General features: G+C 42.5%; 1 protein-coding gene across 1 annotated transcript in view; it reads right to left on the reverse strand.

The window, feature by feature from the left end:
- Positions 1-10,121: 10,121 nt before the first annotated feature.
- Aoah (acyloxyacyl hydrolase) overlaps positions 10,122-27,325 on the reverse strand; it is a 217,728-nt gene continuing 200,524 nt past the window's right edge. Inside the window, exon 21 of the mRNA XM_028789279.1 lies at positions 10,122-11,025. Coding sequence (XP_028645112.1) covers positions 10,897-11,025 — 129 coding nt within the window. The 3' untranslated portion in view covers positions 10,122-10,896. The remainder of the gene's footprint in view (positions 11,026-27,325) is intronic.

Here is a 27,325-nt window from a genome sequence, read left to right on the forward strand (position 1 = left end):
AAATGTAAATAAAACATCCAATAATAATAAAAAAAGAATGCTTGCTGCTCTTCCAGTGAGCTTGTACTCAGTTTCCAGGACCAACATCTGACAACCATCTGTAACTCTAGCCATAGGGGCTCTGATATCTTCTTTTTGGCCTCTGTGAGCACCCTCCTCATTATATAATCTCCCTAAGACAATAAAAATAAACCTTAAAAGGGGGTGGTGGAAAGGTGGTTTAGAGATTATGATTATTTTCTTTTGTTCCAGAGGACCCAAGTTTGATTCTCAGCACCCACACCATGGCTCACAACTGTCTGTAATTTCAGTCCCAGAGAATCCAATGCTCTCTTCTGGACTCAGTGGGCACTAGGACACTAGATACAGATGTGGTACACATGCATATATCTAGGCAAAAAGCCTGTAAAAATTAAAAAATAAAAATACATTGCCTCTATATATTACCCCCCCCTCTCTCTCTCTCAATCTCTCTCTCTCTGTGTGTGTGTGTGTGCATGCGTGCATGTATACTGAGGCACCAGTCCTTTGGCCTTACCATTTCCTTGGATTTGTGTTGCCATGTACCCCTTCCAGGAGGCTGGAGAACAGAGACTGTTCTTTCCATGATGATTAACAGCCTGGAATCTCCACACAAGCGTTAACAGTCCTCTGCTCCCCTGGCATACTTGCTCTAAGACCCGGCTTCTACTGATATTTGCAGAGCTACAGTGTGGAAATCACTATAAAAATATGAACACCTCAGGGGCTTCCTAAGCCTGTGCAAAGCACAGTGAAATGGAAAGTCTCCTGGGTCTGGAGTGCCTGGAGCTGGCCAGAAGCCCTTGGTGCCACCTTCCATCCAGCCTGTCTCTGCAGCTTATCTCCCTGGGCTTGTTGAGCTCAGAAGAGATACTTGCAGAGTTTAGAGGCTGCAGTGATTCCTGTAAATGTCCTCCTTGATATTTAAAATAAAACAGGCAGCCAAAAGCAGCTTCTAAGAAACCCTTAAAAGCTCTGTTATAGCCTTTGTTTCTCCTCATTTCTGTCCACCCAGCAGCTTCAGAAGTGTAATCCTCCTTAACCATTGATTCCTGATGATGAGACCATTGTTTTTTTTTTGATATTGTGGTTTTAAGACATGCCCCAGAAAATGGGCTTAAAAAGCAACCTCTGTTCACTCTAAGCAAAAGACCAGATTAAAAGAGTCCCCTGCCTGCATGAATATTTATCCTGGAACCTCTGCCAAATCAGATTAAGGAAGTTCATCCTGCCTGGCAAACATGGATGCTGTACTCAGATTTAATGAGAAAGTGACATGGTAATAGCATATTGATGCATCCATTTATCCACACAGCACAGAGAATGTGTACTATGCAACTCGGGGCCCAGGAGAAGACTGCCTTTGGTAGTTCTGTTAGGGAAGCAACTGTCATGGAAGAAGAATCCAAAGATATCTTGCTTCACAATAGATAGGACCTGGACAGGCTGGTCTTAATGTACTGGGAAAAGTTCTCTCTTGATGCTACCAGGAAGTAGATCAGACAGGAGCTAATCCATACAAGCAGCTTGTTCCAGGGTGTTTGCAGAGAATGTGAGGGCACAGGGTTCTGAGGTTTCATGAGAGGATGAAGCTCAGGTCAAAATAGTGGATAAAGAATGAGCCAAAGGGACTTCTTGGCTCCAGATCTTCAGTCCTGTGGCCATCCAGGATTCTATTCCAAACATTTCAGACAATGGATTTCCTCCTTCTCTTTGCATAAGTCTCCAAAGCAAGAAATCTTTGTGCCATCCCATCTCCTGCCACACACACGCATGCACGCACCCAGGCACGCACGCACGCACGCGCTGGAGCAGCCTCAGGTTCCTTTTTCAGAACATTTATTCAGTTATTTGCTCCACTGTCTTGCTATATATAGCCCTGCCCAGCCTTGAACTCAATCCTTTTGCTACGAGTGGCCACCATGCTTAGCTAGTATACATGCTTCTGTTGGAAGGTGATAAAAAACAAAATTCAACAGTGGCTGTAATAATCTCAGCAAGTTTGAAGCATTGATGGCTGTGAATGATGTTTCAATATAAAAATAGATACTTATTACTTGTAGATTATGCATTTGGGGATTGTGTTAATACTTGGGGGTGCTATTGCAGCTATTCATGGCTATGCTGAGCAGTGAAAACACGTATTCCCTGCTGAGGTCTAAGTAGACATTCTGATGTTCACTTTCAGCTGCCCTAGCACAAACAGGTGTTCTTTTCATGCTATATTTAGTGACACATTTTTGTAGCATGTGTGTGTGTGTGTGTGTGTTTGATGGTGTGATTTTACAGTCTGATTGTCCTCAAACAGTGTAACAGTGCATTTGTGCTGTCTGGTGTTCCTCAATCAAGAATGCTGCATGTCTGAGAGACTTCATCAAGGCGTGTCGTATAGTGCTGCTGGGTGTGAGTTTAATGTTAATGAATCAATGAAATCTTAAAGAAGGCATCTTTTAGGAAAAAGCTCATTGAAAGGAAAGCTGTAGATTGATTGGCTGCTGAAATGCTGTGACTGCCTTCTGTAGCCTGAAACCAGGACGATGTGTTTCCTCTGCTGGAAGCAGCCAAGCCAGTGTTTGGGAGGACACGTGACTCTCAAGACTCCCAAGAGCTTTCTCTGTAAGAACTACAGGAAGACTTGGAAATATCTGAAGCAAATTCAGCTGCTGAATTCAGCTGAATTTTATTTCTTACATGCTCGATGAAAGGCAATGTTCAAGTTTAGTTCAAAGACAGAGAAGACCTAATATTTTTTCATTGGGGTTCTGGTTACTTTCAGTTAAGCCATTCCTATGATTCCCAGGTAAACACACCTTTTCTAGGGAGATTACATAAGAGTAGAAATGGGCAGAGAACTCTCATTCTGCTGTATTAATTTGAGTCTCACATGAAGTCTGTTTGTAGATCTGTTTTTCTTGTGGGACCTTACATTTTCTTCCCTTTTACCAGATCCCAAGCCCGTAAGACTTTGTGGCTGGAAACCAGAAACAAGTGGACACAGAGGTTTTTATAATTGTTTTGACTGGAGCATGATCAACTCCATTAGAGTAAAGGGGCACTGGACAGACATGTCTTTTGGTAATAGGAGAAACTAATTATGAGAAAATTTAGGGATGTATAGAGGACACTCACACAGCCAACCCAGGTCTTATAACCAGGGTACTTTGGGAGGAAGATAACCTCTCAGTAGACAGATTTTCTTCCTTCCTTTTCACTACACAGACCAAAATCCAATAGGTTTAATTCAAATGTATCAACAGAAAGTCTTTTTATATAGCAAAAAAGAAAGCATGACCTACAAGGTACTATTAACCATTAATTAATAATTAAATCAATTCCTTCATGGGCTGGCACTTGTGGTGGGTCAGTTGTCATCCTAGTGGCTATGAACACAAGAATATGAACATGGCAGCTACATTCTGTCTCTGGAGCCTCAGTTCAAGTTCAGGCATTTACCCTTAAGACTTTCTGGCCTCAGACTTGAGGAAGAACATGAAGAGAGAGGCAAGGTACTCATCATCATGATTTTGACAAATCTGAGCTTGAGTACAGGACCTCAAGGTTAATAAAAATGGAAATATTGGGTAGGAGCTGAAACTTCATACTTCGCTGCAAATAATAGGAGTCTAGATACTAGATGTGCTCCCAGCACCAAGAGAGTCAGAATATTTCAAATCCTGGAGGAAGACCTGGGAAAATCTCAAAGAAGAAACCTGAGTATATTGGTCATCAGCGGAGAAGATGAAGACAGAGGTGGTTCCCCCATTGGCTCCTGTGATGGTTGATATTGTCAAGTTGATAAGATCTAGAATCATTCAGAAGACAAACCTGATAAGGCCTGTCAAAATGTTTCTAGATTGAGTTAATTGATGTGGGAAGACCCACTATGGATATTAGCAGCACTGTTCGATGTGCCGAGGTCCTGGACTGACTGATTGGCTCACTAAGAAAAAGTGAGCTAAGAACCAATAGCTGTCATTCTCAGCTTCCTGACCATGCTAGTCATCATCGTCGTCATCATCATCATCATCATTTTGGCAACATCATATAGCCAGAGTAATTTGGAGAAATAGATTCTCAATTGAGAAAATGCCTCCACCAATCGTCATGTAGACAACTCCATGGGACTTTTTCTTGATCAATGACTGATGTGGGATGACCCATCTCACTGTTGGTGGTACTGCTTCTGGGTAAGAGAGTAGGTGGTCCTGGGTTATATGAATGAGCTGTTGAGAGGAACATAGGACAGCAGCGGAAGCTAATGGAAGTCAGGCTCCATGAAATGGCTGCTACTTGTGCCCCACAAACATGTAGAAGAGAGCTAACAGGAAGGCATGAGCATGGGCAAGACAGAACCAATAGGGAAACAATGAGGACACAGGAGCCCTATAAAATACTCAAGCAGTGTTTGTTTAACAGACTTTCATTGTAGGCTTTTCCCATGCTGGATAGTTGTTACTTTTCTTTCTCTGAGCCATGGTCTTCTGTCTTTCTTGGTTGTCTAATTCTTTGTTCATGCCATGGAATGAACTTCACAATCTGTCAGACAACTCCCAGAATGTTACAAAGCCCATGAGAAGTGCTCCTTCATGATCTGTGCTTCAGTTTCTGTCTTGAATCCCTGTTCTAACTCTCCTCAGTGATGGACAATGACATTGAAATGTAAACCAAGTCAAATCCTTTCTTCCTTAAGCTGCTTTTGGTCAATGTTTATCACAGCAACAGGAAACCAAACCGTGGATTGGTGTGACCAGCAGCGTCAAGCTCCTGCAACTATATTGGACTGTACCCTCAAACTGTATCCCATGGATAAACCTTCCATCCTTAAGTTGCTTTTGTCATGTATTTTGGCACACCAACAAAGAAATAATGATCTAGCCCCACACACTAGTTGTTGTTATGACAGTACTGGGATCCATTACTTACTTGCATTTTTTTTTTTTATGTTGCATTGGTGTTTTTCTCAAAACTAGAGATAGGGTGTAGTGGTTTGCATATGGTTGGTCCAAGGGAAGTGGCACTTGTAAAAGGTGTGGCCTTGTTGGAGGAAGTGAGGTCTCCTAGTGCTCAAGCTCTGCCAATGTGGAAGAGACTCTTGTCTCCCTGGAGAAGACAGTCCTGTAGGTTTAGATGTTTCAAAATGTACTTTAATAAGGGTTCTTAAACACTTCAACTTCTACTCTAGCCCACTGATCAAAAATAGGGAAGTAAGATTGTTAATAGGAAAAAGGGGATGTGGGCCTGTTTAGAAGTAGTTCTTTGGGGTTATTCCAAACATGAATCAGCAGCAGTGGCTTGATCCAGAAACAAACTGAGAGGCTCTGCTGAATTGGAGGTGACAAGAAGCAGCCAGAAGTTCTTTGGTGCATTTCTCTCTATGAAGTCACGACAAGCAGAGATCAGCAACGATTAGCAAAGACCAGCAAAGCACTGCAAGGTGAACCAATGCAAGAACATCATCACTTTTGGGTTCTACTTATATTCTTTCCAAACATTATGTGCTCCCTCAAGTGTCCTTTCATGTCTGCTTCAGCAAAGCATCCTATCATAAGAGAGCTTCTAGAAAAACATCACATGGCACAACTGAGTATCCAAAGAAACCAGAAATTTCCACTTCACAGTCTCCTCCTGGCTGCTTTTGACTGTAGAACTCTTGGCTCCTCCAGCACCATGTCTATCTGAACACTGCATTGTTTTCTGCCATGATGACAATGGACTAAACCTCTGAAACTGTAAGCCAGTAGAAAATTTTAAAAATTGTTTGTCTTTATAAGAGTTGCCTTGGTCATAGTGTCTCTCCACAGCAATAAAACAATGACTAAGACAGAGGGTCAATGATTCTCTTGTGCCCCTTGATGCCTCAGTGCCAAGTCCCAGGAATCTGGTCAATCATTAGTGCCCTCCTGGGCTGAGCCACTCTGTAGCAGAAGTTGCTGTATTATTCTTAGGATGCTAAACATTCCTCAAAGGCTTAAATCTTAAAGGCTTGGTGCCTGGGGTTTGGGGGAGTGGGTTAAGCTTTAAAGAGGTGAAGCATGGTGAGAAGGCTTTAGGTGGCTGAGTGCCTGCTGCTGTAGAACATTCTAACAGTCTGGCCTCTTGCTGTGCTCTTGCTTTCCAGCTCTGAGGTGAGAGGTTTTGGTCCACCACAGTCTTCTGACAAGATGCATGGCCTTGTTTTGGGGTCTAAACAATGAATTCAATTGAACATATGCAGAACTATACAACTACGAGCCAAAATAAACCTTTCTTTATATAAGTTAATTATTACAGCTATTTTGTGAGAGTGACGGAGAGCAGAGTATTACAGGGTTCAATTAAACAGCAAGGTAACACTAGAAGTGATTTTAGGCATGCTTTCTAGGCAGTGGGGAGAAGAAGGGCCCTTGAACAACCTTTTCACTCTGACAGTCTTCCTATTCAGTTCTACTGTATTCCTCACAATTTTTTCCTTAAATGTAGGTTTTTTTCTTTATATGAGGAGTGTTTTGCTTCCATGTATTTATATGTACTACACAAGAGGTTCAGAGGAGGGAGTTGGATTTCCTAGAACTGGAATTATGGGTGGTCATGAATAGCAGGTGCTCCTAACCACTGAACCATCTCTCTAGTCTGGTCTTTACAACTTTTAACATATGCCTAGTCCGTTTGGCCATCTGGAAGGTAAGACCTTAAAATAAATTCTGAGCTAGCTTTCTCTTCCCCTCACCCAGCAACAAAACAATAAAAAATAACCAACTTCATGTGTATTTTGGGGAAACAGAAGTTAAAACAGCAATAAGATGCAGTAGAAATTTTAGAATTTTTTAAAAAAATTATTATATTTGTAGGTTTTTCACTTACATGTATGACTATGTACTAAATGTATAGCACCACCTGTGGGAGCCCAGAGCAGAGTGTCAGATTCACTGGAACCAAATTGACAGATAGTTGTGAATTTTGATGCAGGTGCTGGGAATTGAATGTGGCTCCTCAGTAAGAAGAATCAGTGCTTTTAGCCACTAAGCTACCTATCTAGTCTCAACTGTAGAAGCTTCTGAATGAGGAGAAGTGGATAGACTTCTTGTTAAAGCAATAAGCAGTTTTAGTGCAGGACTCTCTGAGTTTTATTGAGACAGAATGATTAAGATTTCAAATAAAACCAGTAACAAAATTACATCGTAACAAGTACTGGTGCTTAAAAGTAATATGAGATGCCAAAACACTGAAATGAGTTATGTGATTGGCAAGATTGCGTAAGAGGACACATTGGAAAGTAAGCACGCTAGGCTTCCAGGCTCACACCTAAGCCTCACTCTCAAACTCATTTTTCACTTTCTTTTTTTTTTTACTGGATATTTTATTTACAGTTCAGATGTAATCCCCTTTTCCCATTTCTCCCCGACCCAGGAACCCCCTATCCAATCCCCCCTCCTCCTGCGTCTATGAGGATATGCCCCCACCTACCCTCCCACCTCCACACCCACGATTTCCTCCACACTGGGGCATCCAGCCTGCACTGGACCTAGGACTTCCTCACCCACCTATGCCTGACACTGTCATCCTCCCCTACATATATAGCTGGAGCCATGGGTCCCTCCCTATGTGCTCTCAGGCTGGTAGTTTAGACCCTAGGAGCTCTGGTTGGTTGGTATAGTTGCTCTCTTCATGGGGCTGCAAATCCTTTCAGCTCCTTCAGTCTTCTCTCTCACTCTTCCATTGGGAACCCCATGATCAGTTCAATGGTTTCACGTTCATTTCATCTCCTTTAAAGAGTAGCCTCTGGCAGTATGTCAGTGCCCCTGGTGGATCTGCCTCCAGGGCACATGCTCAGGTTATGCTCAGCCAAGAATGCTGCTGTGAGCAAAATGAATGATGTAACATTTGTAAACTTTGCTATTGCTCCCTCCCCCATCAAAACTTACATATGACCCGGCAAATAACCCATGAATTGAGCTGAAAAAAGCCCTTTCCAAAGCCCCAGGCGAGACCTTCAAAATGTGTCCACATGCATTGCAAAGCTGGTGAAAGCAAGGTGTTTCCAATATATTTTCAGCTTATAAGTTACAGTTCATAGTCAGGGGACGCCAAGGCAAAGACATACAGGAACAGTGCTCATTTGCTTGCTTTTCTTAGCTTGCTTAGTCTGCTTTTTTATACAATATAGGATCACCTGTCCAGGGGTAGTAACACCAACACTGGGCTAGGCTTGTCCACTACAACCAGAAATCAATCATATCAATCACTAATCAAGAAATATCCTATAGAAATGCCCACAGGTGAATCTTACAGAGACAGTTCCTCAGCTGAGGTTCTCTCTTCCCAGATAACTCCAGTTAGTAGCAAGTTGACAAAAATTAACCAGCACGTGGGCCATGGATGAAGAACAGGATATGATATGTATGGAACTGGAGGCTAGTTGGTGATGTTGGCTTCCAGTCCTCAGGTATGCCTGGTGAGTAGATTTGGTTTCTAATGATACTCAGTATTTCATTGGCAGAAATACATTCAATGATAAAGCATGAATCATGACCTCTTGATTCATAATGAACTCTAAATAATGACACAATTATGCTCACACCAACCTTAGAATTTTTGTCTTTAGTGAGACAAATACTGGAATGCTGATGGTTTATTTAGAAAGAAGGACAAGAGAATCAGGGCTGTAAGGGGTGGGGGTGGGAGAGCATTGCTACAAGAATGTGTTCAGGTCATTGCTGTGAGTAAAAGGGTTGATGCAGGGAAGTTTACAAGAATGCCACTAACAGAGGAGACTTGTGCATGATTTCACTAGTCCCCACTTCCCACTGTGGGGCCAACTGTCTCATACCTCTGGACTACACCAAGCATAGAGGTACCTGAGCATACAAAGACTGAACCCTAAATCTGTGTTCAGAAACGGCCAAGGAAAGTGAGACACAGGTAAGAAGGTGTTTGCTAGACTTGATCAGAATTCCTGTCCATATGTGGACCTCAACCTGTACTAGAGTCCTCTCCATCTCTGTGAGCAATTGATTCCAGGGCATCCAAAGATACCAGGTTCTGAGGACATTTAAGTTCCTTGTAGAAAATAATACATAGTACCTGTATATAACCTACATAATCCTATGTACTTTAAATTAACTCTAGATGACTTATTGTGAAGTATTTTTCACTACTATAACAAATATTCAAGATAATCAGCTTAAAAAGAAAGGTTTGCTGTGGCTCACTGTTTTATAGGGTTTTTCTCATGACTGACCCTCTTGCTTTGGGCCCATCCTAGTGGAAGCATGTATGGATATTCATCTCATGACTGGTTACAAAGAGATGAAGGAGAAGGAGCTGGGTCTGACAAGCCCTTTTGAGGGCTTGCTCTCAAATGACCTCATACTTTTCACTAGCCCTGCCCTCTTAACTGTTTCTGTGCCTCCCAGGGGCACTAAGCTGCAAATCAAGCCTATAATACACGGCCTTTGTGCAGCTTTCAAGATCAAAGCCACAGCACTTGGAATACCTAATCTAATGGTAGTGCTGTGCAAGGAGTCCTTAGACTGCATTGTTAGGAAATAAGCAGTTGTGTCTCTTTTTTCTTTTGTAACTTTGATCTGTGGTTTAATGAGTCCAGAGTTGTAGAAGCTGTTGTGAGTTTACTACTACAAAGAGAGAGTGAGCCTTTAGTAGCTTACTTCCTAAGGAAATTTGGTGCAGGTAAGCTACTGTGATAACAGTCTTGAACATTTATATAACTTCAGCCATACTGATTTATGTAGTTGAAAAAGATTCCCTAAAACTATCAATAGACCAAACCGTCTCTGGATAACTATTGGCCATTGATGTATGCTGGGGCTGGGGGTGGGGGGGAGGAACAGGGATCAGAGACACTGTCTTCAGTTGTATTCCTACTGGTGATCCCACCAGACTCCAGTGGATAGTTCCAAATTCATGGTCGTGAGCCCTAGTTAAACTCAGTGGGTCTCAAAACAAATCTAACAGACTTGAATATAGAAAAAGAATTTGTAGGGAGGAGGGGAGTTAAATGGAGTTTGAGAGAAGTAGGAGAGGATGGGGGATGAGAGATACCAGATGCATTGTATATATGCACAAACCCATGGGAGAATAATTTAATAAGATACTGTCAATAATACCAATAATATGGAAGATATTTTATTTTCTGTAGAAAATGACACAAAGTCATTGCTATAAGAAAAATAGATTATGCAGCTAAAGAATAGAATGTAAGAAAAGCTTGTAAAGAAAAGCATCTTAATTTTGACGGAGTTCCTGGGTGTGTATGTGTATATGTGTATGCATATGTGTATGTGTAGATGATGTCTATGTAGAATATGTGTATGTAGAATATGTGTATGTATATGATGTCTATGTAGAATATGTATATTATATGATGTCTATGTATATGTATACACACATTTGGTAAAGCTCTTAGTATACTGACTTCTGGGATTACTGGAAAGTGTTCTACTTTTAAGAAGGGCCCATGGAACCCGGATTGTTTCTACCTACAATCAGCCTGAAGCTGTACTAGAGGAAGAACAGGGAGAGAGGCTCAATCTGTAGTGCAGACTCTGGTAAGCTGCTAAGCATCCTGGGTGCTTTACTACTCTAGAAGCCTCTTTGGAACAATAGACTGCTGAAGGGCACAGATATTGTCATGCTTGGAAAGATTCCCCAAAGCACTTTCTTACAGGGTGTTTCAGGGTTGAGCAGAGGAGAGACTTGCTGTGGGAATCATGGGCATCACACTGCCATTAAGGTCTGTCCCCAACCGAGAGGAAAGTGGTCTGCAGAAAGGTCGCTGAAGAAGGTCTTCTGGGCCTGTGGCCTAGCAGCCCCTGGAATGGGCAGTTGGGAGGGTTTATCCACCTTTCTCTCCCTCAGTGATGTTCCTTCTGGGGACACTCAATGTCCTCCTTGGTCTCCAAACACCTCTTCAATCTGAGAATTGAATGGATTCTCCTTTCCCAGGACATGAGGCCATTGGAGCTGTATCTTCTTCCAGAAACGATTTGCTAGCAGAAATGAAGCCACCTGCAAGAGAGCCAGAGAGAGGAGAGACTTAATGGTAAGGGACCGACCAGTAGGTGTGGGATGCTGCTCCATTGGCGGAGGGCTTGCCTAGCACAGAGAAGCCCAAGCTTTACTCCATCTAACATGACAGATTGTGAGGCACATGCCTGATCCCACCACTCAAGATGTAGAAGCAGGAGGATCAGAAGCTCAAGTTCATCCCTGGGCTACATGATACGTGTGCAGCCAGCTTTGTATACAAGAGACCTTGCAAGACAACAACACATACAAGACTGAGCATCAGGATTCAGTCATTCTTAACTTCTTAAACTTACCATAGTGATGCTAATATTATCCAGGAGAAACAATTTAAAAGAGAAGAATTTCTTTTGCCCATGGGCTGCAGATACATCATGGAGTAAGAATATGGTAGAGGGAAGGTGTTCACCTCATGGCAAACAGGAAACAAAGAGGAGACTGACTGAGGCTAGTGACAAGATGTTTTTTTAAAGCCTACTGTCAGGGACTCCATTGCCTCAGTCAGGTTCCATCTCCCAAGGTTTACTTCTCCTCTCACGATAGCTCCAGCAGCTGGGGAGCCTAGAATTTAACGCTAGCATCTGGAGGACATTTCATGTGCAAAGCTCAGCATCTTCCATGGTGGGAAGACCTGAGGATCATTCCTGAGATCCCTGGTCTCATCTCTGTGAATCCAATCCCTTCCTCTGAGGTGGGTGGGGCCTGTCACCTCATCCTAATCATTACAGTGGTGATGAACAGGTGTCACCTCGGTGATTGTGTCTCCTAAAATAGAACTTAGTCTTGCTGGTCTGATGCTATAAGCAGTGAGTTGATGCTATCCCCCAGCTAGAGTCCAGCAAGAAGCTGGGTACTTAGTCCAACTCTAAATCTGTCAACTCAGGTGAATGTGATGCTGTTTCCTCCAGTTTTGTCTCTGGATGATCCCAGAGCCTGGGTAACACATGTTGATTGTAGTTTGTGACATCCTAAGGGCAGGACGAGGTCAGGCTATGGCTATCAAAAACTTCAAAGTAACATGTATATTGTTTTAAGTTCCTAGATTTGTGATTTAGAAACATAGAGTAAGTGCATATTTCTCAAAAACCCAGTCCTGTACTCCAGGAGACAGCTAACAATTCCTTCTGGTGGCCTAAGGCCTGAGTGCTAATGAACAGAGGAAGCCTTCCCTGGAGGAGCTCCTGGTTAGCCCAGGAGCCAGACAAGTGGAGTGACCCCACATCTGGAGGGGTGTGAGGAAGAAGCACAAGCCAAAAGAGAAGAAATATCATCTTCACATGGAAAGGAAAGGACAGACTCTCTTGGGAGAAGCTGAACTTTTAAGGCTAGGTTCTGGATGTTTCTTGGGGAAGCTGTGCACCTGTGCATCGCCCGGCTGGAATCCAAGAAGGATGAGCTTAGTCTCTCCTGCCAAATGCTACTTTCTTGGCCATTGTAGGTTTATGTTAGATTTGCTTTGTCCTCAGTGGTAGCGAGATCTAGTCTTGGTTGTCCAGTCCTCTGCTCCCCCCCGCCCCCACCCGTGCATTGGATGAGAAGGCTTTTTCTCTACAGATGATGTAGTTAGCAAATGGGCCTGGCTGGTCCTTGGGCCAAATGGCTATATCTCAACAGCAGACCTGAAAATAAGAGGACTGATTGCTGAGGACCTGAGAGGGGAGCAGACTGTGGGAAGGAGGGACGCTGCCCTCAAGGCCGTTCACCATGCCACTTGACAATGCTGCGTGTTTGGCACTCTGGGGCCAAATTAGATTGTAAGTAGGACAGAGTCAATGATCAAAAGCTCTTTCCAGGTCTAAACTGTGTGTAATCTTTTAGTAATTGTTAGAAAAAAACCCCAAAGCCGACTGAGTCATTGCATTAATCAGCTCTAGCAGTTTTATGGAGTGCCAGAGCCTTCTGAAGTGAACTCAAAATGTCTCCATCCAATCAGACTTTTACTTTTCAGGTATTAAGGCTCAAATTCAATACCACCTTGCTCATACCAAACAAACGCTATGTCATGTTCCCACCCCCCCAGCCATGCATCCAATCAAACATGTGACCACTTTGTTTCTTATTGACGTTCTAGTGAGCATACATACTGGGGTTCCTCATGAAATTTTATACATACATTTCATCACACCTCACATATTGACCCCATCCCTCTCCCTTCCTTCCTCCTCCTGTTCCCTTCTCCCTGAAAAGATGTCCTTCTGTATGTGAATAAGAACATATGAGGTCTGTCTCCTTTTCTCCCTTTCTGTATCCTTTGCCATCTCTCCCATCCCTCAATTAGGCTCTATTCTTTTCCATATAGCCACTTCTCCATTTTTATCATATACATTTAAATCTAAATTATGCAAGTGGGAGAAAACGTGTTATTTTTTCCTCATGTGTATCACACGTATTTCCCTTAACACGATAGTCTATAGTCACATCCACTCTTCTATGGCTGATGCGATTTTGTTCTTTATGGTTGAACAAAACCCCATTGAGGACAATAACACATTTTCTGCATCTGTTCTTTTGTGGCATCTAGGTTGTCTCCATATATTGGCCATTGTGAATGAGGCTGCAGTAAACATGAGTGTGCAAGTCTCTGTGGTATGCTGACTCAGAATCCTGCAGGCATACTGCAAGAATTGTACAGCTGGATCACAGGGCAGCTTTAGTTCTGAGAATCTCCATGTTGATTACCTCACTGGCTATACTAGCTTATGTTCCCGTAAGTATCCAATCTTGATAATATCCATACAACATGTTACATAAAACACATACATGAACTGTATGCATCCAGCGCACACACATCATCTGTCCATACATCACACACCTACTGACATACCACACACTTTCTTCTTTGTACTTAAAAGCAGGAGCAAGGCTCAGGATGACCACCAGGGTGGCTGCAACGCTCTTTCATGAACGACTCAGATTGTCTTTGAGGACAGGGGCCTGGTCTCTTTTCCTGAAACTCCTCAATAATGGGTGCTGCTTCCAGGTCTGTGGAACCCTGCTGGTGTGGTTTTATTTATTTTTAACTTTCAACTTGATACATTTAAATTGTCTTTTTAATGATTATGTGGAAACAAGGCCTTTGTGGGCATTTATTTCCCTGACATTAATAAGAGAAGAGATAGGGGTGAAAGAAGAGGAAAGTGAAAACGAATGAGCTCAGATTTGAGCTTGTTGTGACTGGTTTGAAAGCAACTAATTGGTTGTCACTCTAACAGAGATTAATGTATTTATGAGTATGCACTGCTGAAATACGGTGTCTACAATGAGACTGGCATGCCAATATGCTAGAGAATTGTGAGGAAATGATCTACTATATTCATTCATTCATTCATTCATTCATTCGATTCTCTTTGCTGAGTATCCTCTGCATGTTTCTCCTCTATCCATTGTCTGTTACCACTCCCATGATGCACCACCACACAGGCAGCCACATAGGTATCTTTCATTTCCTTTATTCCAAGCCAGTTATTTCTTAAGCATACTGTGAGTCTTTGCTTGTCTCTGTTCACAGTTTAAAATATTAAGCCAGTATCCTGTTATTCCAGGACAAAAAATTTAACAAACAGAAAAATAGAATAAAAGTTATTTGTAATTAGAGTGGAGGAATCCTTTCCTAACATCGTAATCTTTTTAGATTACACACACACACACACACACACACACACACGCACACACACACACTCACATGCACACATCACATGCATACAAAGGTATATTCATCTATATTGTGTTTTAAAATATGTTTTTCCCAAAGTGTAATGCATAACTTATAATGTTAATTCTTTTTGGTGGACAGTCCCACGAATGTGCAGAGTTGTGATATTGTCCATATAATTACTTGTCCTTCCATTATCATCACATTTCCATGTCGGGCTATGTCATGGTAAGTGCAGATTTACGTCACTGTCTTTACCCAATGTACACACCGTACTCCATCAGGCTGCATTTACCTTACAGATCAAACTTTATTACAATTTTTCCAAGTATTTGAGAGATTATCTTCCTGACAATGTCCATATCCCAGTGCAGAAGAGTACATAGGCTGTTAGCTCACTCCCTGAGCACATGCGCAGAACTAAATCATGTCCAGTAGAAGGTGAGGGAATAGGGAGATTACCTGGGATCTCTGGATTAAGTCCAAGTTTTTTCTTTGATAAACCTTTTACAGCCCTCTTCCTTGCTTAGATGTTGCAGTTACTTTTCTTTTTTTGTGACAAAGTAACTGGTAACAAATTTGGGCTGCTAGGTCTCCAGTTGGCCCATGTTTCAGAAGATTTCAGTCCATCATAGCAAGGAAGGATGGAAACTGCTGGGGCCATTTCATCTGTGTCAGTGAGGGCTTGTGGCACAGCCTGCTCACATCCTGATGGGTCAGATCCTGGATCAATCCAGGAAACAGAGCACTCAAATCCAGAACCAGAAACAGATGTAGCCTTCAAAATGACCTACTTCTAAGTGACTTATTTCTGCCAGCTAGGGACAAAAGTCCCTAGTCTAAAAGTTTTCACAGCTTCCCCAAGCAGCAGTGCCACTCAAGGACAAACGATTCCCACATTTGAGCCTGTGGAAGGCACTTCATATTCCAGTCATAACAGGTGCACATAAACCTCGGCAATCTAGAGCACAGTGAAACAAGAAGTGGTTTCTGAATTCAAGTCAGCTTCCTGTAGTAGAACATGATGTTTGGTCTAATTATTTGATGATATGGAATTCTACCAAGGATCCTATTGGTCTGTGGTCACTGCTGCAGGACTGGAAAAAATTGACACCAACCCCAGGAGATACTGGCATTGGATTTCTCCAAGGACATCTCACTGATAAAGAACTCACTTTGCTTTTGTATATGCTTGCTCAGTTTGATGTTAAAAACAGAAAACGCCATTAATTAACTTAAAGGTTCACAAGGAAACCTTACTTCTCTTTTTATTCCCTCCCAGAAGAACTTTTCAAAGTGAGTTCTCTCCTTTCACCAAGATTTAGATGAGTGGTTCTTAAGCTTCCTAACTCTGTGATCCCTTAGTTCCTCATATAGTGGTGACCCTCAACCATAAAATTATTTCTATTGATACTTCATGACTATAATATTACTACTGTTATGAATCATAATATAATTATCTATGCTTTCTGATGGTCTTAGGCAACCCCTATAAAATGGTTGTTGGACCTCAAGGGGTGGTAACCCACAGGATGAGAAACACTGATTTAGATAGTGAACATTAGATTTCACAGAGCAATATGCACATGAGGCTGCCATTTTCCTTTACAATAGCAAAACCATATACATTTGTTAAGAAGGACAAGGCTTCAGGACAGGGGTTCTAAAAGTGTGTCTTTCAACGCAAGTCTATCACCCAGTATACTTTCTAAAAGAACACATTCTCTGAGCTTACACAACCCACAGGATGAACTATGGAGAGAACAGAAGACACACCGTGTTACATCTTCCCATTTTGTCCCTGATATGTGCTAAACCTGAGAACCACTGCTTCTGAGGTTTGTTGTTCACACACATTGAACGTGTAGTTTTAGGAGGCCAGTAGTGGTGGCTTTGATCGGATTTCATTATCAGCTTAGCACATAAGCCCATTTCACCCATGAGATTTTGAATAAAGTAGTAAGAATGGAAGACTTCACAAAAACCCTCATGCTTTCTTGGCAATGGTGGTATTAGACTCAAGTCATGAGCAGTAAGGATACCACTTCACTCACTCCTTTCCTCTGTGCTATTGCAAGGCCTTGATTGTAGTCATCCTCCTCATGGGCACTACCTCATGTATATGGCTGTTAGTGTATCTGGCTTCTACTCCAAGGTAAAGCATGTCTGAAGGGATTTTACTGCTCTGACAGGCTCCTGTCTACTGTCATTCAGAGGCCTGAATGTTGGTTAAACCATGATATCCCCAGATCCACTGAAAATTCTTTGTTCTTCCTTAAAATTCTCTTAGAAGGGGTTTGGGACTGAGCCTAGAGCAGGTCGCAGGCAGCAGCTCCGTACCCAACCGCAGAAAACCAAGAAAAACAGGGACTCCCAGGAGCTTGAACTCACGCAGCATCCCAGGTAAGGAAAAAGCAGCACTCACCCCAAACAGGGAGCAACAGGGACCCACTGGGACCCAGGAATTCGCTCCTGGCCTGGAGCGGGCTCCATCCGGTCGGGGCCCGAGCACTCGCGGATCCCGGGAGGCAGCTCTGCACCCAATCTCCCAGACTCCAGAGGAAGCGGGGCTCGCAGGACCTCTGTGCCAAGCAGGGTCTTGGGCTAGGAGGTGGCAGTGCTTGCCCCCGAACAGGGAGTGGCTAGGACCCACTGGGACCCAGGAGTTCACTCCAGGGCCCGGAGCGTGGGTTCCTTCCGGTCTGTGCCAGAGCAGATCCCTGGAGTCAGCTCTGCACCCAATCTCACAGAACCTAGAGGGAGCGGGGCTCTCCGTGGCTCAAGCTAGCTCAAGCAGTTTCTTAGGCTAGGAGGTGGCAGTGCTCGCCCCCAATCAGGGAGCAACTGGGACCCACTGGGACCCACTGGGACTCATTGGGATCCAGAAATCCGCTCCTGACCCGGAGCCCCGGCCCCTTCCGGTTTCCACCTGAGCACCGAGCACATCTTGGGCCTCATCTCTAACTCAAGCAGCAAAACCCATCCCAAACAGTTCTGACACAACCTAGATAATAGGAAAGACAGGCCCCAGTCAGAGACAGCTCTGATAGCACAAAGGTGATCCAGATGGCGAAAGGCAAGCGCAAGAACACAAGCACCAGCAACCCAAGGTACTTGCCATTATCAGAACCTAGTTCTCCCACATTAGAAAGTCCTGAACTCCCCATATCACCAGGAAAACAAGAACCAGATCTAAAATCACTTCTAATGATGATGATAGAGGACTACAAGAAGGAAGTAAATAACACTATCAAAAAACTTGAGGAGAACACAGGAAAACAGGATGAAGTCCTTAAAGAAACACAAAAATCCTTTAAAGAATTACAAGAAAACACAAACAAACAGATGAAGGAATTGAACAAAACCATCCAGGACATAAAAATGGAAGTGGAAACAATAAAGAAATCACAAAGGGAGACTATCCTGGAGATAGAAAACCTAAGAAAGAAATCAGGAGTCATAGACACAAGCATCACCAACAGAATACAAGAGATAGAAGAAAGAATCTCAGGTGCAGAAGATATCTTAGAAAATATTGACACAACTATCAAAGAAAATGCAAAATGCAAAAAGTTGCTATCTCAAAATATCCAGGAAATCCAGGATGCAATGAGAAGACCAAACCTAAGGATAATAGGTATAGATGAGAGTGAAGATTCCCAACTTAAAGGGCCAGTAAATATCTTCAACAAAATTATTGAGGAAAACTTCCCTAACCTAAGGAATGAGATGCCCATAATCACACAAGAAGCCTACAGAACGCCAAACAGACTAGATCAAAAAAGAAATACCTCCCGTCACATAATAATCAAGACTCAAAATGTACAAAACAAAGACAGAATTTTAAAAGCAGTAAGGGAAAAAGGCCAAATAACATATAAAGGCAAACCTATCAGAATTACACCTGACTTCTCACCAGATACTATAAAAGCCAGAAGATCCTGGACAAATATCATACAAACCCTAAGAGAACATAAATGCCAGCCCAAGCTACTTTACCCAGCAAAACTCTCAATTACCATAGACGGAGAAACTAAGATATTCCATGACAAAACTGAATTTACACAGTATCTTCCCACAAATCCAGCTTTACAAAGGATAATAGCAGGAAAGCTCCAATACAAGGAGGGCAATCATACCCCAGAAAGAGCAAGAAAATAATCCTTTTCCATCAAACCCAAAAGAAGATAACCACACAAACGATGTCTCCACTATTAGCAAAAATGACAGGAAGCAAGAACACCCTCTCCTTAATATCTCTTAACATCAATGGACTCAATTCCCCAATAAAAAGGCATAGGCTAACGGACTGGATACGCAAACAGGACCCAGCTTTTTGCTGCTTACAGGAAACCCACCTCAGTGACAAAGACAGACACTACCTTAGAGTAAAAGGTTGGAAAACAATTTTTCAAGCAAATGGCACTAAGAAACAAGCGGGAGTAGCCATTCTAATATCGAATAAAATCAACTTTCAACTTAAAACTATCAAAAAGGATAAGGAAGGGCATTTCATACTTGTCAAAGGAAAAGTCAACCAACATGAACTCTCAATTCTGAATATCTATGCGCCAAATACAAGAGCATCGAATTTCATAAAAGAAACCTTACTAAAGCTCAAAACACACATTGCACCTCACATAATAATAGTGGGAGACTTCAACACCCCACTCTCAGCAATGGATAAATCATGGAACCAGAAACTAAATAGAGATACAGTAAAACTAACAGAAGTTATGAACCAAATGGACTTAACAGATATCTATAGAACATTTCACCCTAAAGCAAAAGAATATACCTTTTTCTCAGCACCTCATGGTACCTTCTCCAAAATAGACCATATAATTGGGCACAAGACAGGCCTCAACAGATATAAGAAAATTGAAATAATTCCCTGCATCCTATCAGATCACCATGGTCTAAGGCTGGTCTTCAAAAATGACAAAGAGAATGGAAAGCCCACATTTACATGGAAACTGAACAACACCCTACTCCTTGATAATCAGGTAAGAGAAGAAATAAAGAAAGAAATTAAAAACTTTTTAGAATTTAATGAAAATGATGACACATCATACCAAAATTTATGGGATACAATGAAAGCAGTGTTAAGAGGAAAATTCATAGCTCTAAGTGCCTACAAAAAGAAACTGGAGGGAGCATACACTAACAGCTTGACAGAGCACCTGAAAGACCTAGAACAAAAAGAAGCTAATACACCCAAGAGGAGTAGAAGGCAGGAAATAATTAAACTCAGGGCTGAAATCAACCAAATTGAAACAAAAAGAACTATCCAAAGAATCAATAAAACCAGGAGCTGGTTCTTTGAGAAAATCAACAAGATAGATAAACCCTTAGCTAGACTAATCAGAGGGCAGAGAGACAGTATCCAAATTAATAAAATCAGAACTCAAAAGGGGGACATAACAACAGAAACTGAGGAAATTAAAAAAATCATCAGATCCTACTACAAAAGCCTATATTCAACAAAATTGGAAAATTTGGATGAAATGGACAATTTCCTAGACAAATACCAGTTGCCAATGTTAAATCAGGACCAGATAAACCATCTAAACAGTCCCATAACCCCAAAAGAAATAGAAGCAGTCATTAAAAGTCTCCCTACAAAGAAAAGCCCCGGACCAGATGGTTTTAGTGCAGAATTCTATCAGACCTTCAAGGAAGACCTAATCCCAATTCTTTTCAAACTATTCCACAAAATAGAAACAGAAGGTACACTACCCAACTCATTCTTTGAAGCCACAATTACACTCATACCTAAGCCACACAAAGACCCAACAAAGAAAGAGAACTTCAGGCCAATCTCCCTTATGAACATTGATGCAAAATTACTCAATAAAATTCTAGCGAACCGAATTCAAGAACACATCAAAACAATTATCCATCACGATCAAGTTGGCTTCATCCCAGGAATGCAGGGTTGGTTCAATATTCGGAAATCCATCAATGTAATCCATTATATAAACAAACTCAAAGAAAAAAACCACATGATCATCTCACTAGATGCTGAGAAAGCATTTGACAAAATTCAACATCCCTTCATGATAAAAGTCTTGGAAAGGTCAGGAATTCAAGGTCCATACCTAAACATAGTAAAAGCAATTTACAGCAAACCAGTAGCCGGCATTAAACTAAATGGAGAGAAACTTGAAGCAATCCCACTAAAATCAGGGACTAGGCAAGGCTGCCCACTCTCCCCCTACTTATTTAATATAGTATTGGAAGTCCTAGCCAGAGCAGTTAGGCAACACAAGGAGGTCAAAGGGATCCAAATTGGAAAGGAAGAAGTCAAAATCTCACTATTTGCAGATGATATGATAGTATACTTAAGTGACCCCAAAACTTCCACCAGAGAACTCCTAAACCTGATAAACAACTTTAGCAAAGTGGCTGGATATAAAATTAACTCAAGCAAATCAGTAGCCTTCCTCTACTCAAAAGATAAACTGGCTGAGAAAGAAATTATGGAAATGACACCCTTCAAAATAGTCACAGATAATATAAAATACCTTGGTGTGAACCTAACCAAGCAAGTAAAAGACCTGTATGACAAGAACTTCATTCCCCTGAAGAAAGAAATCGAAACCGATCTCAGAAGATGGAAAGATCTCCCATGCTCATGGATTGGAAGGATTAATATAGTAAAAATGGCTATTTTGCCAAAAGCCATCTACAGATTTAATGCAATCCCCATCAAAATTCCCACTCAATTCTTCTCAGAGATAGAAAGAGCAATCTTAAAATTTATTTGGAATAACAAAAAACCCAGGATTGCGAAAACTACTCTCAGCAATAAAAGAACTTCTGGAGGAATCACCATCCCCGACTTCAAGCTGTACTACAAAGCAATAGTGATAAAAACTGCATGGTATTGGAACAGAGACAGGCAGGAGGATCAGTGGAATAGAATAGAAGACCCAGAAATGAACCCCCATACCTATGGTAACTTAATCTTTGACAAAGGGGCTAAAACCATCGAATGGAAAAAAGATAGCATTTTCAACAAATGGTGCTGGTCCAACTGGTGGTCAGCATGTAGAAAAATGAAAATTGATCCATACTTATCTCCTTGTACAAAGCTCAATTCCAAGTGGATTAAGGACCTCCACCTAAAACCAGCCACACTGAAACTAATAGAAGAGAAACTGGGAAAAAGCCTGGAATACATAGGCACAGGGAAAAAGTTCCTGAACAGAATGCCAATGGCCTGTGCTCTAAGACCAAAAATTGACAAATGGGACCTCATAAAGCTGCAAAGCTTCTGTAAAGCAAAGGACACAGTCAATAGGACAGAGCGGCAACCAACAGATTGGGAAAAGATATTCACCAACCCTACATCTGATAAAGGGCTAATATCCAAGGTATACAAAGAACTGAAGAAATTAGACTCTAGACAATCAAAGAACCCTATTAAAAAATGGAGCACAGACCTGAACAAAGAATTCTCAACTGAGGAAGCTCGAATGGTTGAGAAGCACCTAAAGAAGTGTTCAGCATCCCTAGTCATCAGGGAAATGCAAATGAAAACAACACTGAGATTCCACCTCACACCAGTCAGAATGGCTAAGATCAAAAACACAGGTGACAGTACATGTTGGCGAGGATGTGGAGAAAGAGGAACACTCCTCCACTGTTGGTGGGATTGTAAACTGGTACAACCACTATGGAAGGCAGTCTGGCGGTATCTCAGAAAATTGAACATAGCGTTACCTAGGGACCCAGCTATACCACTCCTGGGCATATACCCAAAAGAAGTTTCAACATACAACAGGGACACATGCTCCACCATGTTCATAGCAGCCTTATTTATAATAGCCAGAAGTTGGAAAGAACCCAGATGCCCTTCAACAGAAGAATGGATGCAGAAAATGTGGTACATTTATACAATGGAGTACTACTCAGCTATTAAAAACAATCAGTTCACAAAATTCCTAGGCAAATGGATGGAGCTGGAAAATATCATCTTGAGTGAGATGACCCAATCTCAAAGGAACATACATGGTATGCACTCACTGATAAGTGGATATTAGCCCAAAAGCTCACAATTTCTAAGAATCTTCATATAGACCACATAAAACTCACATAGAAGAAGGAAGACCAAAGTATGAATTCGTTGGTCCTTTTTAGAAGGAGCATCAAAAGTTTCAACCAGAACTCCCAAAGTCTAAACCACCAACCAGAGAGCACAAAGGGAGGGACTCAAGCACCTGTATAGGGAATTGAGGGTGACCTGGTTAGACTCCAGTGAAAGTGGAGGGCCAAGGTCCCCAAAAGTTTGGATCCCCTACTGTGTTGGAATTCGAGAGCAGGGAGATGGGACTGGGAGGATGTTTGGAGCACACCATCACAAAAATTAGGAGGAAGGGGTAGCGGATAAGGGATTTGGGGGGAGAATGAGAAAGGAGACAACATTGAAAGGTAAATACATATAATACCCAATAAAAACCCCACACAGATAAAGGATTTAAAAAAAAGGGAGTCTATTTATTTTAAATTAATTTCAAAAGTTTCTAGGAGATGCAAATTGGCTAAGATACTATTTTAAGCTCTCCACAAAAGAATTTAAATCTCCGTTCAATATTCTCAAGAGAGAGGTAAACCCTAACTTCCTCAACAGTTAATTGACAAAAGAGAGGTAATCTAACAAAAGTAGAAAAAGCTATATCTAATCGATATATCATATAGTCTGATTGTCAGTGGAGCTATAAAAGTCCCTTGACAAAAGATTATTAATATAGATTTATATATCCTTAAATAAGGCCTTCATGACTCTCTGAGTGTGGAAGGAGCAACTGTTGGCGCTTCTGCCCTGATTTTACAAGAACTCTGAAAAATTGGCTTTAAAAACAAAAGAGGGGGAACGGTACCCCCTCAGAAGGAGTCCCCCTGAAATACCCTCCATCATGCCTTGTTCACTTTTCTCTCTCTAAAGCTGAAAGCTCATGGCAAATCTCTTGCTGACCATGTTGGTGACCTCGGGCACCACCAAGACCAACAAAACTTTGCCACAGATATGGGGAAGGACCCTCATACCCATAAAGGGAATGCCCCAGTCCCAGTTCCCTTATGGAGCCGAGGACTGATATGCCTGCCCAATACCACAGAAGGCACAGCTAACCGGCTACCACAAATATTAATGGAAAAAATAGATACCCTCACAAAGCCAGGCCCAATCATAAATACAATGAATAACAATTTACATCCAGGGAAGAGAAATCTCCCTGAGAATCCCCTTCTTTTTTCTTTCCAGGTAAAATTGAATCACCCGTGATGCCTGCTATTAGAAGTTCTAACCCAGATGGACCAGAAGCCAGGAGCCTCGCCCTTACCCTCACCCCCTACCTTTTCCCACCTGCACAAGGTCCCCTGAAGCTGGGCAACTGCAAGATCCTGCCTGGCAACTGCAGATAGACTCAAAGCAGTGTACCATATCATCTGAAGAATAGCAGGGAGACCATAACTCAAGCAGTGTACCATATCTTCTGAAGAATAGCAGGTTGCAGTCCTCCTCGCCCCCACGAATAACCAGGACCTGCCGGTCGGGCCAAGTGGCACCCAGACGTGGGTGGGGCTCGAGGCACGGACCCTCCGGATGGACCATCCGGATGGACCCTCATTGAGAGGATGTGTGCACGACATCAAGATTGAGCAAGACAGAGATCATCGCCCATGACCTGTCGTCCACGGAACCAGGTTGATGCTGCCATCAAGAAGGCAGTTGAAGTTCATTACCATCAGCTGAAAATTGCAGAGGATCCAGAAGTGACTCCGCAGGAGACTGACACAGCTGTCAGCTCCCCTGCCTCCCCCTATGGTCGACCCCTAGACTTCCACGCCCTCCAGAAGGGTTCCTGGTATGCCTGGCTTTGCCCTCATTTCTCTCGCTAGAGAGCTTGGCCTCTTGATCACCACAACAAAAATTGGCTTTTTCCTAAACCAAGGCCACCCTTGATATGGCCGCTAACATTGGGGAGCCTTCCTTTATGACAATATTACACCCCAAACTGACAAATGGTTGGTAACTTGAACATTTACAAGAGACTAGGATGGCTGTGAGTTAGCCCAATGACGGGATTATTGTAGGTCCACTTCCCAGGGGCCCACCCAATGCAGCCGAAAAGGAGTGCGTGGTGCTGGGAGTGGGTGCAGCCTACATGGCCTAAGACAGGGCTCTCACCCTCCTTTCACCCACATCAGAGTCCCTTGACGTTGCCCATCGTCGACAGCCTAAAGCCTTCGACCATCGATGTGACTTGTCTCACATCAGTGTTTTGGGGTTGTGAACTTGTCTAAGACCCCCCATAATTAGACATCCAAATTCAAAACTCACATAGTTGGGATTGAACATAAGAAGCCTTCTCTAACTAAACAGAGAAGGGGGAGATGCCAGAAGCCAGGACCCTCGCCCTTACCCTTACCCCCTACCTTTCCCCACCTGCACAATGTCCTCTGAAGCTTGGCAGCTGCAAGATCCTGCTTAGCAACTGCAGATAGACTCAAAGCAGAGTACCATGTTTTCTTAAGAATAGCAGGGAGACCATAACTCAAGCAGTGTACCATATCTTCTGAAGAACTGCAGGTAGATCATAATTCAAGGCAGTGTACCATATAGACCATGACATGTTTCAAGGCACAGGCCAAGAAGATTTTGTACTTTTCCACCACCTGGACCCTCTTACCCCCTCCCCTTGTAAAACATGCTATAAAAAAGCATTTCATGTTCAAAAAAAAAAAAAAGAAAATAAAAAAAAAAAGAAAAAAAATTCTCTTAGAAGAATCTACAAAGCAAGAGGACTTAACTCTCTATTGTCTTGGGTGAGTTTTCAGTGAAATGTCTCTTCTAATTTTTACTCATAAGCCCTGGTCACACCGGGTGAGAAGGGCACAGTGGTAAGGAGGACGTGAACGTCTAGCCAACCTAGAGCTTGCAAATTCCTCCTCCCTCAGATGACAAGCCTCAGACAGAGCATGTTTCATGGGCCAACTGAATTGCTATCGACAGAAGCACTTCCCCAGGAGGTGCTCCATGCCTCCACCCCAATCCCAAGCAAATGTATCTGTTCCCCTCCCAAAGTAAGAAACACCAGGAGGACAGGATGCCAGCAGCGATGTTGCTATCTTGGCTGGAGATATTTGGAAACCTCCACCCTTCCTCTCTATAACCTACTTTTGTTGTGTTGCTTTTTTTTTCCTTTTGTGAAATAACCAAAAGGTAAATAGTAAGCAAAAAAATACCTCTCTGTAATATTTAAAAAGAGCAAATACAATTCAGAGCAGGACTATATAGAGTTCATTGAAAACTTAAAATGGCTTGATGCCTTTGAAGTTGGACTGTTGCTAAATTTAACGTAGGCTTTACCAGACCAAAGCTGAAAATCTGCTCTGGTTGTATATTTTCTGAAGTTACAGTGCTCAGAAATCTACAGAGAAGCCAATGGCCAAGCGCCCTCTGCTGGAGAAGGCCATTGCTCTCCTCTTCAACGTCTCCACTTGGCCCCGACACAGTCTCTTCGACCAGGCCATGTGTGGACAGAACTGATTTAAAATCTGCAAACTGAAAACTTAAACACTTCCATTTAATATGGAACTTAAGTTCACAGCTCCAGGCTCTCTGGGGTGAATGGATGGTGATTGTTAGTATAAAACAGTGAATTAGATGCATGGTGGTTGCTGGTTTGCCCACAGGACCAACCTGAGGTGGTGACTGCTTGGGAAGTAGGTTCACTGGCTCAGGCTATTCTCCTTCCTGCACGCCACAACCCCAGTCTTTGCACAGTTGCCATGTGGGGACTCCTTAAGCCTTCCCAGGAATTTTGTCTCATGAGCTTACAAAGGAGGCAAATGGAGACCTGGAGGCTGCTCAGCTCTTTAAATATACCCATTGGTTCTGTGTTGTGTGTCTCCAGCAGTGGGCACACTCAGGGTTGAAGAGAAATGAAGGGCTTGCTTTATGAAAACTTCCTTGCTTGTAATGAAATATTTTCTATTTTTCTCAGTTGGGTAGGGACTATTTACCTCCAGACATATACAACTGTGTTTGTGTGTCCTGCTCATGTGTTCACGGGCCTCTTACTTCTTTAACATGGTCGCTCTGTAGACAGTCAGATGTTGCCTGTGAGTTTATAACAGAGGCTTTGAGTAATTGCCAGGATGGGATGGAGGAGGTTGTTTTGCAGGGTGTCAAGGGTGAGGCTGCCAAGGCTCAAGGTATGAAAGGCGTTGACATGTGGCTGAAGAGCTGGGAGAAACTAGGTCTGGTGAATGCTTGTGGCTCTTTTAATGCCTTCTGATTCCTGTCATCTGAATTTGGGCCCAGCCATGTTTTAAGTGACTTTTCAGATGCATGCTATAACCTCAAAAACTCTCAAGCAGATGTCTCACAAAGCTGAGCTATGTGGGGTCCACAGGTCATGAATCTAGGTCTTGAGTTTTTGTAACATATTTTTCTCTGCTTAATTTCTTTTTATTCTTCCAGTTCCCTCCACCAAAGCATTGCCCAAATAACCACTGCAGAAAGATGGAGTTGTAAATATGGACATAGATATCGATGTAGACATTGTGAGGGCATCAACTCCAGGACTTCATCTGCTCTGGGCAGACTCTATCGCTGAG

The sequence above is a fragment of the Grammomys surdaster genome, unplaced genomic scaffold, assembly GCF_004785775.1.
Source record: "Grammomys surdaster isolate TR1022 unplaced genomic scaffold, NIH_TR_1.0 125807, whole genome shotgun sequence".
NCBI lineage: Eukaryota > Metazoa > Chordata > Mammalia > Rodentia > Muridae > Grammomys > Grammomys surdaster.